Source organism: Hesperophylax consimilis, chromosome 6 (genome assembly GCF_061612785.1).
Source record: "Hesperophylax consimilis isolate HC1 chromosome 6, BYU_Hcon_1.0, whole genome shotgun sequence".
Lineage (NCBI taxonomy): Eukaryota > Metazoa > Arthropoda > Insecta > Trichoptera > Limnephilidae > Hesperophylax > Hesperophylax consimilis.
This window is the reverse complement of record NC_142841.1, coordinates 25,901,807-25,917,531: the sequence shown is the minus strand read 5'-3', so window position 1 is coordinate 25,917,531 and position 15,725 is coordinate 25,901,807. Positions and strand designations below refer to the sequence as shown.

The 15,725-nt window shown below is 39.0% G+C and overlaps 1 protein-coding gene across 1 annotated transcript; it reads right to left on the bottom strand.

Annotated features, from left to right (window-relative positions):
* Positions 1-1,296: 1,296 nt before the first annotated feature.
* BckdhB (Branched chain keto acid dehydrogenase E1 subunit beta) lies at positions 1,297-8,805 on the bottom strand. Its single transcript, XM_089632868.1, has 8 exons — positions 8,602-8,805; positions 5,038-5,174; positions 4,800-4,943; positions 4,544-4,699; positions 4,274-4,445; positions 4,045-4,190; positions 3,870-3,956; positions 1,297-2,424 (listed from the first exon to the last, which is right to left on the bottom strand). Exons 1-8 carry the CDS (start codon positions 8,726-8,728, stop codon positions 2,284-2,286), a joined length of 1,110 nt encoding a protein of 369 aa, XP_089488994.1. The 5' UTR covers positions 8,729-8,805; the 3' UTR covers positions 1,297-2,283.
* Between the last annotated feature and the right edge of the window lie 6,920 nt (positions 8,806-15,725).

Below are 15,725 nucleotides of genomic sequence, written 5' to 3'. Positions count from 1 at the left end.
TGCTCTCAATATTTTTTAATAATATTTGCCTAAATTCTAACATTGCAATTTTTCGAACTCACCGACCGCATTTAAAAATATGTCTTATGTATATTATATAATTATAAAAATAGTTTATTCTAGAATGTATGCAGTGGTATGCAATACATTCCATATTTCGAAATAATAAAAAAAAATACAAAATAACAATACATGTATAGAAGAAAACAGAAAGGAAGTGAAAAATATTAATCATTGAAGTCAATATTGTGTCACAATGTCTACAATGATTTAATATTACAATTTGTGATGTATGGTAATAAGGTTGAGTATTTAAGCGATAGATGGCGCTAGTCATGAAGCTTACTCCAGAGTCCGTCAGATGTCGCCAGAATGTAACAAGTACTTGTGAGATGATATTGACAGGGAACAAGCTTCTCGAACAAGAGAATTACCAACCCTCGGGTAATCAACAGTTTAGCTAAATCCAGTCCTATTAATTGTAACGTAAATAAACACAATTGCAATAAAGAACCTTTTACTTTTTACAAAGAGTTCCCAACACTGAAATCTGCATAGTAACGCAGATATAACACTCGTTAAGTTATTAAAAAAATAATAATTAAATTAAATTCAAAAATGTACGCAAATAGCCGTTTGTGGAGGATATCCAACCGTCTCGTCTCCTCCAAAAGGCCATCAGGGGGGAATCTATCCAGGTGACCGTGGCAGTGATGATGGTATTCTTCGATTGGCGTAGTCTGAACCACAACCTTCCCAAACGGCGGCAGAGAAGTGCTCTCAAAGAGTGCACTCGTCTCTCCAGGGACATTTTCGTGGCGCTGCAGAATCTCGGTAGGCGGAATATTTGGCTTATAAACTTATTTCACTTCTACAAACACACTCACACGTTTACACATACTTACCTATTGCAAGAAATTTTAAGGAAACTGTATTGGTACCCACTATGAAATATTCATTATGTGCAATATTGTATCACTTCCATTGTAAAAAAACAAATAGACTATACAAAAATACACGTCCAAAATATCAGATTGACAAACTGCAATCCAATCACGGCTCATAACCGGGGCCGCTAAATATTCGCACATTTCAGAACACCTTCGTAACCTTGCTGGCTCAAGGGCCCTGAAAGAATCAGGTACACGGAGAAAAATGATAATTGCTAATTTATTAAGAATCTCTTCAATTTTTTGGTAATTCCGGTTAAAAACGGTATTTCAGGCCTTACAAATAAATTAACAGGTTACATGATAAACTTTTCAGACGTCAGAACTAACTAAACGTCAGACGGCTACGTATAAGTTAAAATACTAATAAATTAATTGACAATATATAATTGAAATATTAACTTTAACATACATTGATAGTCCGCATGTTTTGACACTAAAAAGGTAGTTAATTTGTTCACGAGGTCATTAGTCATAAGTCATAACTAACAACTTTTGTTTCTCGAAGCTGGAATGGAATAAATTGATCGCGTCTTAGATTAATTAATTAAGTCTATGGATCGTGTATACGATTTCTGTAAGTTCTAAGAGCTTAGTTAGTTCACCTCTAGTCAAATAAGCCAGTTATTTTGCATAACAAACGACATTATCCAAAAATTTGTGAATATTGGCAGCTTATCCGACACTTTGAAGGCCGTGCTAAAAGTAGCGGATTTTGTCTACAGACTGTCGGAACCATGCTCGCAAATATCGCTAACTGACCATAGATGACGGATTTCGTCAATATCGTATTGACATAGGACTTTATTGATCGTCCGAGTTAGACTTCAAGAGGCACCTTATTTATTTACACGTAATGATAATATACATATATGTGCTTATATTAGAAAAAAAAGTTTATTCCAACTATAATTCAACAAATTGTATCTTATCAAATTATGATTTTAACAATATTCTTACTAAACAAAATAACTGTTAAATATCTTAAGAATTAATACTTCTCAAAAACTAACGGTATGATGATAAAATATAATGTTTTGTCCTTTCTTGAGGGGGTTAATTTGTGTATTTATACTTTTGTAGATGAGTATGATGCATACTAGCTATATTTTTGTAGATGAGTTTGATGTATATTAGCTATATTTTTGTAGATGAGTTTTATGTATATTAGATATATTTTTGTAGATGAGTTAGATGTATATTAGCTATATTTTTGTAGATGATTGATGTATATTAGCTATATTTTTGTAGATGAGTTTGATGTATATTAGCTATATTTTTGTAGATGAGTTTGATGTATATTAGCTATAAGAATGGAGGTATAGGTATTGTATTAATAGTTTATGAGGGTGCGGACAGCCTCCAGACACCGCCAGGTGTCGGGCAGGTAGAAGGGCTCGAACACGTGCGGAAAGGGGGTGTCCCAGCCAGCCACCCGCTGCACGGGGGCCTCGAGGTGGAGGAAGCACTCGCTCTGCAGTCAACAAACAAACAAGCACCGCTGTTAACCACTCGAGCGATTGGTGTTATACAGGATTTTTCAATAAGAGGTGTTATTTTGAATAGCCCGCTATTTCGGTAGATGTTACTTTTAAAGCTGTCATTTTTTGACATTTGACAAGTAGAAACTACGTCATTAATAAAAATTGAACGATACACGCTTCAACAACGCAATGAAATTATTAAAATTCACTTGAGTGAATCAAATGCAAATCATCTTGAATGATGAGACCCATTTCCACCTCGGTGGCTTCGTTAACAAGCAAAATTGTTACATCTGGGGCTCGGAAAACCCAGGAGTTATTGTTGAAAAGCCTCTCTATTCTCAAAGTGTGACTGTTTGGTGCGGTTTATGATCCAACGGAGTCATTGGACCTAAATTTTTGAAAATGAGGCTGGAGCAACAGTTACCGTGAATTGATTGCGCTATCGAGAGATGATTAATGATTTTTTATGGCCGGAATTGGATGGTATTGATCTGGACAACGTTTACATTCAACAAGACGGCACTACGTGCCACACAAGCAACGAAACCATTGATCTTTTACGATTGAATATCAAAATAACATTTTTGTTGTTTGTTTTTGGGGTGTTATGCCGTGTTGCGCTAACTCCTTCTTTAGCCGACGTTTCGGACAGCGTTGCAGTGTCCATCATCAGGGCAGATCCGGTAGATCCGAAGATGTGTAAAAATGTGCAACGCTGTCCGAAACGTCGGCTAAAGAAGGAGTTAGCGCAACACGGCATAACACCCCAAAAACAAACAACAAAAATGCTTTTGGCCGTGAGAATCTAAAAACTTACCCATCAAAATAACACCTCTTATTGGAAAACCCTGTATATATAAATATATACACAATTTTAATTAATACAACATGGCTGATTTATTAAAATCCTGTTAAAAACGTGATGGCACGCCATTTCCTAACAAACTATCAGTACATTCATAATACTATATGTGCTTATCATAGTAAATTTAATGACAAAATTCGAAAATATCTGATATTTTATGAACTTGTTCCGATATATTCGTGTTTAACTGACATATTCGTTAAAGGCCTGTAGTCCCGTTTTTAACAGGAAAACGAATAATTTTGCCAGATTTTTAATAAATTATCAATTTTTTATATCAGTAAGTTTTCTCCTTGCATTCGTAAAAATATATGAAAACATAGGAAACTACTTATTGCAATTTAAACCCAATGAATCGATCTATATGTATATTTACCATATATTTAGGCCACATAAATTTGACTCACTATGGCAAGCTATCGCTCAAAACGTTTTTGCAAACTTTGCATAATATGCCGAAAATCACTCGAGTGGTTATTCATTAACAAATAGACAAGCCAACAATGGGAGAGTTTCAAGAGCATTAGTTTTTTTCATCTGGACAACGATGTTAAAAGAAGTGATTACCTGTATAGTAGCAGCTATCTCGGAGCCGAAGCCACTGGTCAGGGGTGCCTCGTGCGCCACCATCACTCTCCCTGTCTTCTTCACGGACTGAAAAAATAATATTCCTTTAATGTCGAGTCTGGAAGGTTTGTTTTCAGAATTTAGCATCATCAATAATATTTAATAACGTTCTTACGTTGCAAATAGTTTCAACATCCCACGGTAAAATGCTGACCAAATCGATGACCTCGCAATTGACTCCCAATTGCTCCTTGGCCAGATCGGCTACCTGCAACAGCACTTGCACTTGAGTGCCCCAACCCACCAAAGTCACATTGCTCCCTGGAAGAACAAATCGAACATAAGCGTTTAAAGTTTCGAAGCTACTAACTTGTTAACATATTCGATTGGTTGAAGACGATTACCTTCTCTGATGATGTCCGCTTTGCCTAGAGGGAGTACGTAGTCGGTCGAGGGAACATCCTCCACGGCGCCCCGGTACAGCACCTTGGGCTCCAGGAATATGCAGGGGTCCGGGTCCCTGATGCAGGCGAGTAGCAGTCCCTTGGCCTTGGCGGGCCCACGGGGAACCACCACCTTGGCGCAAATACAACAAACTGCATTAATATCACCGGCTGTACGAACAATGGACAATCATCAATCAATAATTAAGTACAATCAACAGCCAGTAATACCTTGAGCCCCGGAGTGTGGGAGAAGTAAGCCTCGGGGCTCTGCGAATGGTAGACCGCCCCATGCCCCACGGCCCCGCAGGGGCTACGCACGGTGAGCCCTCCACAGTTCCATGTTCCTCCGCTGCGGTAGCGGTATTTGGCCGCTTCGTTAACCAACTGAAATCAATACAACTACATTGTACGACCCAAACAAACACATTATAATATTCACAACGGTTCCGGAATACGAATTGGATTGAAGGTAGGTTACACGTACTTGATCAAAGGCTGGGAAGATGTAATCCGCAAATTGTATTTCTGCTATGGCCGTGCCACCTGCAGCTGCAAGTCCGATACCGAAACCAGCGATGCCTTGCTCGCTAAGAGGCGTGTTGAACACGCGGTCGCGACCAAATTTCTCCTGAAACATCACCAAAATAAGCACATTTATTTTATTAATCCGATGTAAGAAATACTGTGTGGGTGGTGATGAGGTGGTGAATGGTGTACTGTACCTGTAGCCCCATGGTGCAACGGAAGACCCCCCCGAAGCCGACGTCCTCTCCAAAGATGACCGCGCGAGGGTCCGAGGCGAGTGCCGTTCCCAGGGCACTGTTGATGGCCTGCATCATATTCATCCGAGCTGTCTCTCCTACCAACCAACATACATTGTATATTTTATCCGCCGAATGGCGATGGTGAAAAATTGACAGTAGGTACAGTATACACAGTATACGTACACGGAGAAAAATGAGTATTGCTGATTTATTAAAAATGTCTTCAAATTATTGATAATCCAGTTGAAAACGAGACTGCAGGCCGCTCTCTGATAAACTTATAATTCATTCGTAATAATATCGGAACTCGTGTTCACGCACCTGCATTTGTCTTAAGGCGATGCACTACGTCGTGTAATATTTTGAATCGAGCCGCCATCAATAACACTCCTTACGTAGATGGCGATAAGGCTTAAATTCCCGCTTAACACCATCCAGCTGTTTAGATTTAGGCATGAAAAAAACATGGCCAAAAAGTGCCTTTTATTTTATTTTGTGGATGTTCGGACACAAATGTTTAAATGTTTCCCGATCATTGTATAAATAACTTAATTTACCACATTATACAATAAAACCATAACCGAAAATGGGTTCGTAAGTAGGAAATTTTGAAATTTAAAGCAGTTTTCATAGGCCTTATAAATTATTTTTTTCTGGGCTTAAAAAAGACTTGTGTAAAAAATACTCGATTATTTCAAAGGCCAAGATGTATTATATTCGCGGTATTTATTTAAAGCATCTGAAACATTTCTAGGCGACCAAATTTTCAAACCAAAAACACATGATTTTGCATTACTACGTAGTGCATCGCCTTAATAATATATAATGACACAATGCGAAAATGTTAGGATTTTTATGAACACGTGTTCATTGGTATTTTATTATGAATTCATTGGTATTTTCATCAGGAAACCTATACATTCATTATTTACGGGCGTTCGTTAATTTGAAGAGATTCTTAATAAATTAGCAATATTTTGTTATCAGTAAGTTCTCTCCGTGTACACTGTTCTCCGGAGCATAATAATAAAATAAATTAAACACAGCGGACTGTGTCCTATCTCCCATCTTATATGACTTCTTACGCACCGGTTCAGAGTTGGTACAGTTAAGCCGACCTTAAGCCCGTGTTAAGACCAGCTTAACCCTACCTACGCCATGGTAATAAGTCAAGTTTTCACAACTATGTCCTTACGCGCCTTGTTTATAACTTATGCTTTACACTCTATATTATATTCATTATTCACACAATTTAAACAAATTTTTAAAGAATTGACATTTTTAAATAACTTTGAAGGTTAAACCCATCTATGTAATATTTAATCGTTAAAGACGAGGAAGATAATATTAACCTCAACTGATTTTTGCCTTATGGCTGCTATCTTTTTGTATTATTACTGAACATACTATGTATATAAATGTACATACTAGATTCTATCGGCATAGATGAATTGGAAGACTGGAAGAAATGGCAGACAGTTGTTGGATAAGTTGCAGAATGTTACCTACAATAGACAATTTACCTTCGACGTGCAGCTTCACAAAATAATGTTGTGTTTTTTTTATTTCTTCTAACTTTATACCATCTCATCATAAAAAAAGTCGACTGCTTTTTTCACATAAAGATATTTTCTTTTTATTTTTAAGTACCTACCTATACCTACACCTAGATATAACATAGGTATAATTGACACATACCCGTATCTTTAGAAATCGTAACTTGAGATTCATTTAGTGACCAGATATAAAATGCCAGGAACTTTCCAATCTTCCCATTTTCTCCAGCCTCGTGACAATATCCAAATTGGGAATAAATGTGCCTATAGCGTAGGCTAGAAAAAATAATAATTTTGTGACCATTGTTGAAATATTTGTGGAAGGCGAATGCGTTTTTTTTTAAAGCGGAGACGGTTTACACGTAGTTCCCGTGAGCACTTAGGCCATAGGCCCATCTCCCATTTTACCTCAATCCTTTAACAACAACCCATTTCCCTTAATAAAGTTCACCAGGGTTGTCATTGGGTATGTGGGTATGTCTTCTGGTTCAACTGTATGTCTCTCCAGGTATCTGAGCCTAGTTCCCACCAGGGCAGGACATTGGCACCATAGGTGAATTGGAGTCTCTTCATCCTCTTCACTTTTCCTGCATCTATTGGTGTTTTCCACTCCCAATATCTGCATGTGTCTCCTGAGATGGCAGTGTCCCGTTAGCAGTCCTACCAGTTCCCTCAGCGAGTTTCTGTCCATATCGAGTAGTTTCTTGGTTCGTCTAGGGTCTGGTCCTTTTATGAGTCCTTTGGATTGTCTCATTCCAGGTGCCCTCTCTTATTCTTTGCAGCGCTTGGATTTGACCCACCTATCAATATATAATTTTGTGTGGCAAGCTGCTACTTCTACGGCTGGATCGGATCCTACAAGTAGTGCTTTCACCCCTTTCCTTGCTAGTTCTAGGAAAGCCCGCTCGTTGCCCTCAATACCTTTAGGTCCTAGTACCCAGATTAGGGTTATTTTATTGATGGTAGCGAGTTCTGTAAGAACAGTCCTGCATTCCATCACCAGTCTGGAGTCGCTAATGCGTTACTTACATATTAACATTTTGATAATTAATGTCGGAACTCTTAGATAAATGAATGCAAGAAAATGTAAACACACAAATAATAATTGGAACCGATATGACTGTGATAATGGAAAGTAAATAAGAAATATAAATAATGTGTTTACCTATATCATCGATGGCCTAGCATACACATTTGAAGAGTAAAGACAATTACGTGTTTTGAAAAGCGTTTATCTAGATTACTTACTTTGTAAATAGTTTTTTCGTAGGGAAATTACATTTCTTATTTCATCTAGAATGGATAAAAAGAGGATATTTCCAATAATTTTGTACCTTTACATAATTAATTTTATATAATTAACCTGGAGTATTCTTATAAATTGATTTTTCAATTGCACTTAACACGTGTGTGCGCTAGGCCATCGTTATATTAATTAATATCACCACACTACTACTCAATTAAGGAAACCTAATAGTAGTATTTATTTGATATCGAAAAAATGGTTACGTAAAAAGAATTGCACGATGTCTATGTCAACAATAAAAAGATCAACCCGTAATAAAATCTATTTTTCTACATTTTTTTTAAATGGTTTGTTTGATTATAGAACCTTCCTACAACTTCGACAAACCTTCCAACCTTGCCAAATGTCGATCGGGATGACATTACTTCTGTAATGTCATCTGATTTCAGAGAAATTCGTATATGTCAGCTTTTGTGTACTTTGCTGCCACCAAAAGTTGATAGAATGCATCGGCATCGACAACGAGACTGTCTGCCAAGTTCCAGCTCGATGGGATGTCGGGAAGTGGGTTAATTTCCGCTTTCGAAATTTGCATTCATTCATAAATTCATTCCTTTCATTCATTAAAAATGAATCTAATTATATTTCAGTGATAAAATTTTGACAATAATATAAAGATTAGCGCTTGAAATGCAGAAAATAAATGAAAAATATACCCACCGAGGCTCGCATCGCATGCCTCTGGCTTGTAAGTAAACTGTGACATCGATCTCGTGACATTTTCAATCTGATTTATAGTAAGACTTCTGTGGAGAAGAACTCGGAACTTGCAGAGAATGCTCGCCATGTCTTGTGTTTTATCGCCGACACAATCACACTGCAGACACAGATAAGTTAGACCCTACACACGCTGTACACTGAACACTGAACACAACTGACTGAATACTGAACAACAGTGTGAGTCCGACGTCACTGATAAGTTTAGTGATAAGGTGTTCGGGGTTAATAATATACGACGAAAGTGGACGGGCGAGTCGCGACGCGCGACGGGCCCATCGCTCCATCAAATAGATAACACCATCCTATTATTTATAGGCCTACTACATAATATGCATTGACTTTATATTCACACATAGCATTATTATGGGACGACTTTTGATAAATATACAGAAAGTAGGGGCACGCTCAATATGCACATTTTATTTGAAAAACAATTTGACTGATTTCAGTTAGATAATAATGAGAAGTAAGTATTTCAGAAACTGTTACTGTTTCCGAAAACATAAAATAATGCACTTTAGTAGCTATTTCGTTAAAAAACGAATTAATTATTGATGTCTTTTCCTCACGCCATTTTTTGACATAATAATATGAAAATTGTATTTTTTTAAAAAATTAAATTCAAACTGTGAACCTGAGTAAGTAGAAACAAGAAAAACATTTCCGAGCCGAATGCCGAAGCAAAAAGACATGAGTGGTTTATTTATGAAGAAGACGAAGCTACAAAAAATGGCGCGAACTTTTCGCTTCGTTCCTTTCCCATAATTCGAGGCTCGGCTCGCGTTCCGGCTTGCAAATGTATACTATTTTAGGATCGTAGGAAATATCAAACTTTCACAATACGTCGATAACAATGGCCGCCAAGTACACAACCGCTTTGAATTTTATCGAAATAACTATCAAGTGAATTATTTTCCATTTCTGGAAACTGATATATGTACTTTCTTCTCATAATTATTATTATTACTAATCGAACACAACATGTAGCACCGCTAATGAGAGGATATCCATTCAAAGAATATATGTGTGTACAAATGAAATAGCTGTATGAACGGCCCACAGTATGTCCACTGGACATAGTTCAGTGAAACCACACGCATTTACTCAGTAAAGTCACCTTCACTCCATTAACTCTAAGCACCTGTCAAACCTAAACAAAATAAAAACACATTTCAAATAAAGCATAATTATTTACAAAATAATTTTCGTGCTTACTTTATCGCTGTCTAATATGATTTATATTTATCAGTTCCAATTTTGAAATTTAAAAGTTAATTGAACTTGAATAATTTTAAACACTACGCAAGACTTCACAGCAGCGCGGTTGGATTCACAAAAATCAGAAACGACGAGCACACAAAACAACAGTCATCAAAAAATTCACACCAGCCGAAAAGATAACTTCTTGGCATACTGACTGAAAGGTAGCTGTACACGGTTCTACCGGCAGAACCCGGTACTGCAAAAACTAAGCCCCCCGCAGCATCAGTTGGGTTACCCCCTCGTATTAGAAAAAAGTGTAGCATCTTCAAAACTTTCAAGAACTAACTTTCATATTATATTAAATTCACTATCTCCTGCATTATTTCTTCCAATGACAATACACATATCGTACTACAAGCGCTTTTCAAACACAAATCGATTGAACCTGGACTCACGTCGCATACGTCCCGCTGTACGCTAGCAAAATGCTCTATCCACCGCTCAAACGGCCGTCACTCAGGACACTTGCAATTGCAAACATGTGATTGCAGTGCACGTTGCACGCTCCGCCCTGCAGAACGCTCGACTAGAGCGGGCACTTAAGCCGTATGATAAGGTTTTATTTTTAATCTTAGTTGGGAGATGGAAACCATCCCACAGACTGCAAGAATCCAAAAAATTCTTGCAAAAGACCCAGGGGCAGCAAAAGGCCCATTTAAAAAAGCTGATGGAGGATTTACCAACAGTTGGAAGGAGGAGTTGGAGGTACTGCTGGGGAAACATTTTCCCGGCTACAAAAAGTTAGAAGCAGATGACACCGGTCCACCACCAGCCCGAGTTACACGGGAAGGTAAGGACTGGGACACTGCGGCTAAAATAGTTACTCCCTCCAGAGTTAAATGGGCAATCAGAGGGTTTGACCCTTTTAAAAGCGCAGGAGAGGATGGAATCTTTCCGCCCCTCCACAGAGGGGCCTAGATACAATCCTACTTCCGGTGACGAAGATCCTGAGGGCATGCTGTGCCCTCGGATACATCCCCATACCATGGCGGAAGACAAGGGTAGTGTTCATACCCAAACCGGGGAGAGCTGACTACGACCAACCAGGTGCATTCCGCCCAATTAGCCTCACCTCATTTCTTTTGAAGACAATGGAGAGGCTAATGGACAGGCACATAAGGGACGGGGCACTGAAAGAGAAGCCCCTCCACGAGTTACAGTTTGCTTACCAAGCAGGTAAGTCAGTCGACGGCACTGCACAGGTTGGTGTACAAACTGGAGCAGGCACAAGCGACTGGGGAACTGGCGGTAGGGTTATTCCTGGATATAGAGGGAGCATTTAACTGCACCACTATTAAATCCATTGATGAAGCGGCAGAAAGACATGGACTCGACAAAACCACCAGAAGGTGGCTGAGGAACATGCTCTCAGGCCGGATACTTACGGTGACAAGGGGTGAGGTAAGCATCAAAGTGCTGGTGACACGAGGGTGTCCACAGGGAGGGGTCTTATCACCCTTGCTGTGGAGCCTGGTGGTGGACAACCTCATCCGGAAACTCAACAACAGGGGCCTATATACGCAAGGGTATGCGGATGACATTGCAACCATAATAAGGTGTTGAGATGCAGACACAACCCGAGGCCTTATACAGTCAACACTGGCAACAGTGGAAGAATGGTGTGAAGAAACAGGACTGTCAGTCAACCCAGACAAGACAGAACTAGAAATCTTTACACGTAAAAGGAAACCAGAAGGATGGAGCAATCTAACCTTCTATGGAAAGGAATTAGAACCCTCTGACACGGTTAAGTACCTCGGAGTCATCATAGATGCCAAACTGAGCTGGAAAAACAAGGTGGAAACTGTAGGCAGAAAGGCCTGTGCTCTAATGTGGGCAACTAGGCGAATCTGCGGCAGAACGTGGGGTCTCAAACCTAAAATGATGCAATGGCTTTACACAGCCGTTGTAAAACCAAGGATCATGCACGCAGCCCTGGTCTGGTGGAGGAGAACAACACTGAAAACAGTGATGGTCACACTCAATCACATACAGGGACTTGCATGCAGAAGCATCACAGGAGCCATGAGAACCACTCCAATACTAGCAATGGGAGTGCTGCTGAACCTACCCCCACTAAACATAGAAATAGAGGGGGCGGCGATGGCGGCAGCCTACAGGTTACATTGCAATGGCCAATGGAGAGGAGAGTTGCCCAGAAACAGTCACACAGTGATAGGAATAAGACTGAGGGCAATTAGTCCGACGGCTGGGATGAAGCAGGACGGCAAACAAGCCGAATACTTCTTCGGACAGCTGTTTAAAGTGACGTACCCCACAAGGGAGGAATGAGACACGGTCCCAGGTCCAAACTCCAAACAGGAACTAATCTGGTTCACAGACGGGTCCAAAATGGAGGAAGGAACAGGGGCCGGGGTCTGTCTACAGGTATCTAAGAGGGAACTCAGTATACCTCTAGGAATGCACTGCACTGTGTTTCAAGCTGAGATGAAAGCCATCTTAGCCTGCGCACAGGAGAATATGAGTATCGGGTACAGAAATAAGAACATAAATATATGTTCGGATAGCCAGGCGGCCTTAATGGCACTGGAAAGTAACCGATGCGACTCCAGACTGGCGATGGAATGCAGGACTATCCTTATAGAACTGGCGACATCAATAAAGTAACCCTGCTCTGGGTACCAGGACATAAAGGTATTGAGGGCAACGAGCGGGCTGACGAACTAGCAAGGAAAGGGGCGAAAGCACCATTTGCTGGATCCGAGCCGGCCGTAGGAATAGCAGCTTGCCACACCAAACTACATATCAAGAGGTGGGTCAAATCCCAACACTGGAAGGAATGGAAGAAGACACCCGGAATGAGGCAATCCAAAGTACTCATAAACGGACCGGACCCTAACCGAACCAGGCAACTACTCGATATGGACAGAAACTCACTGAGGGAACTGGTAGGACTATTAACGGGACACTGCCATCTCAGGAGACACATGCAACTGTTGGGAGTGGAAAACACCAACATCTGTAGGAAATGTGAAGAGGAGGAAGAGACTCTAATTCACCTATGGTGCCAATGTTCCGCTCTGCTGGGAATAAGGCTCAGATACCTGGGAAGACACAGTGTTGAACCAAAAGACATCGCCACATATCCAATGACAGCCCTGGTGAACTTCATAAAAGGGACCGGGTTACTGGCAAGGGAATGAGGTAAAATGGGAGATAGTACAATGGGCCTATGGCCTAAGTGCTCGCGGGGAACGTAAGTAAACCGCCTCCGACTTTAAAAAAAAAATAATAATAATAATCTTAGTTTCTGTTCACATTTGATAAACATATTTTATTTTATTTCTGTGGTACAAACAACTTATAAAATATAATTCAAAAGCCCAATAGGGCGGGTAATAAATAAAAAAAATATTTTAAAAACAGGTGCAAAAGTAATTTAAGAAAAACACATTTTTTCATGACATGTGAATAAAATAGTTGTTAAAGAATAGCCGTGTGGCCTTTTGCCGATATGGCATACAAACTCGAAGGTCTTTTACTCTCAAATTGATGGAATTTGCTCCCGAAAACGGGACACCAACAAACACAAATATTACATTCTCACTTTTCTTGGATAATTATTAATTGTTTGTGAATTATAATTCAAACTCTTTTAGGTACCGGTTGTTTGAATCCTTCGTCAAAATTTAATCCACGATTAGCGTCATTATGAATTTATGACGATGGATCTGGAAAATCTTTATAATTCCTTCTTTCTTATTATAATACATTCCGAAAGTTTTTCATTACTAAATAAATTATTGTTTTGCAGGATTGTTTATCAAAATTTATTTAATTTACTATGATTTTAATAAGACATAAAATGATATGATTTTAGATTTTCACGGGCAAAAGTATTATCATACATTATTTTTGGGTTATTATGTCGTGTTGCGCTTCCACCTCCTTTAGCCAACGTTTCGGACTGCATTACAGTGTCCTGTGTTGAAGAATATATTTTACACTATCTGTGTATATACAACAAGAACTTTTTAACCCAAAAACCTTTATTAAATCATATTTAATAAAGGTTTTCAAATTAATTTTTTCATCACCATGGAAAAAATCCAGATACAAGTAAGATACTCCCCGTATTCCTTAACGAGGCAAGAATAAACACATGTTCGAACGTAAAATACTTGGGGCACATTATTAATCAAGACTTATCGGACGATGGCGATATCGAATGACAAAGGAAAAGACTAAGTATAGTGTCTAATACGATTGCAGATTCTGCAAATGCAGCAAACACCATTAAAAAAATAATACGTGTGAGACATGGTGTCACTACCGAACTTGCTCGATGGAACGACTCCGAATTCAATATAATGATGTCTGTATAATCATATATGGATACCGAAGATCACACAGCAGCGCATCGACAATGTTCACGGAATTAGGACTAAATGGATTTGTCGGCCTGATGAGACACCGGGTCACTAGAGCCAGGATGCGGCTAATGGCCTTCGCCAACACGTTGATGACTGCAGCCTACCAGCACCAAACGCGACTACTGAGTGAGCGCTGGGCCCAAGCTCACTCAAGATCATGCCCTGCATAGTTGTTAATTACTTTGTTGTTAATTTATTCTTCGTCATATATTTTTTCAATTTCACATACCTACTGTACAAAAGATATGTTTGTATATATGGGACGTGTGGGATTGCACTAACCTCCCCACATCCTGGAATAAAAATTATTATTATTATTATATTTCATATTACATATATACAATTCGTGAGGTTTTTGTTTTTATACTTAAATAATATATTATTCTATGTTTGGTTGTAATATTTTGTTAAATTTGTGTGATCCTATGTCCCAAATCCATTATAATGGTTGCTTTGAATGTATTGATGTTTGTAAGGTTTTGGTAGGAGAACGGTCATCTATTATATAGTTTTTGGCCATAGAAAATGAAATTTGTCTCTCCAAATGTAGTGTTTTCTTGTTTTTGATGCCCCTTTGTTAAAAATATCCAGCTATTATGTTGGGCATATGGGTTATGGGTTATTTGTTCTTTGCGAATGTAGATAAGTATGGTTTTGAACCACGGAAATGTAGAATTATAAATTCACAGATTTGATGCATTGATGTATTTTGAGTTTTGAGTGAATTTTTAATCTGCATTTAAATTATACTTTCAAAACTATAATTATGAATCAAATCATTCTTACACCAATAATGTTTACACATATTATGAATCTGCTATAAGTTATAAAATAATGTACACTCGTAAATGATTAGTTTGGCATTGGCAAAGGATATTTGAATGTGTTAGATACCACAAGAGGCAGACCAATAATTGTACCATACACAAAGAAGAAATGGGTGTTATAACTGAAAATAATTGAACTTCTGAACCCCAAAATGCAGCCACGGAGTGTGATGGTGGAGTCTGTGCCAATTATGATCCAATGACATTAGCCTTCATGATAAATATATCTAGGAGTATCTAGTGAACACAAAATAACTGATAATGAGAGAAAAAACTATGCCCGAAAAGAATGGCAAAGATTCTCAGACCGGATAGATCGCATTCGCATGAACCGCCTCGCACACCAGGTCAAAGTAGAACTCCCAAAATACAGAGAAGAACAATGGCACGACTTTATTTCCACTCTTGACGACGACAACGGCCTTCTGGAAACTTTCAAAGTCCCTCAGAAAACCCCCCACCAGAATATGTCCCCTCATGGGCCCAAAAGGCACTGTATACTCCTCCAGTGACAAAGCCGAGACTTTTGCAGACAGTCTCGAAGAATAATTTTCCCGACCACGACCTACGATGACCCTCA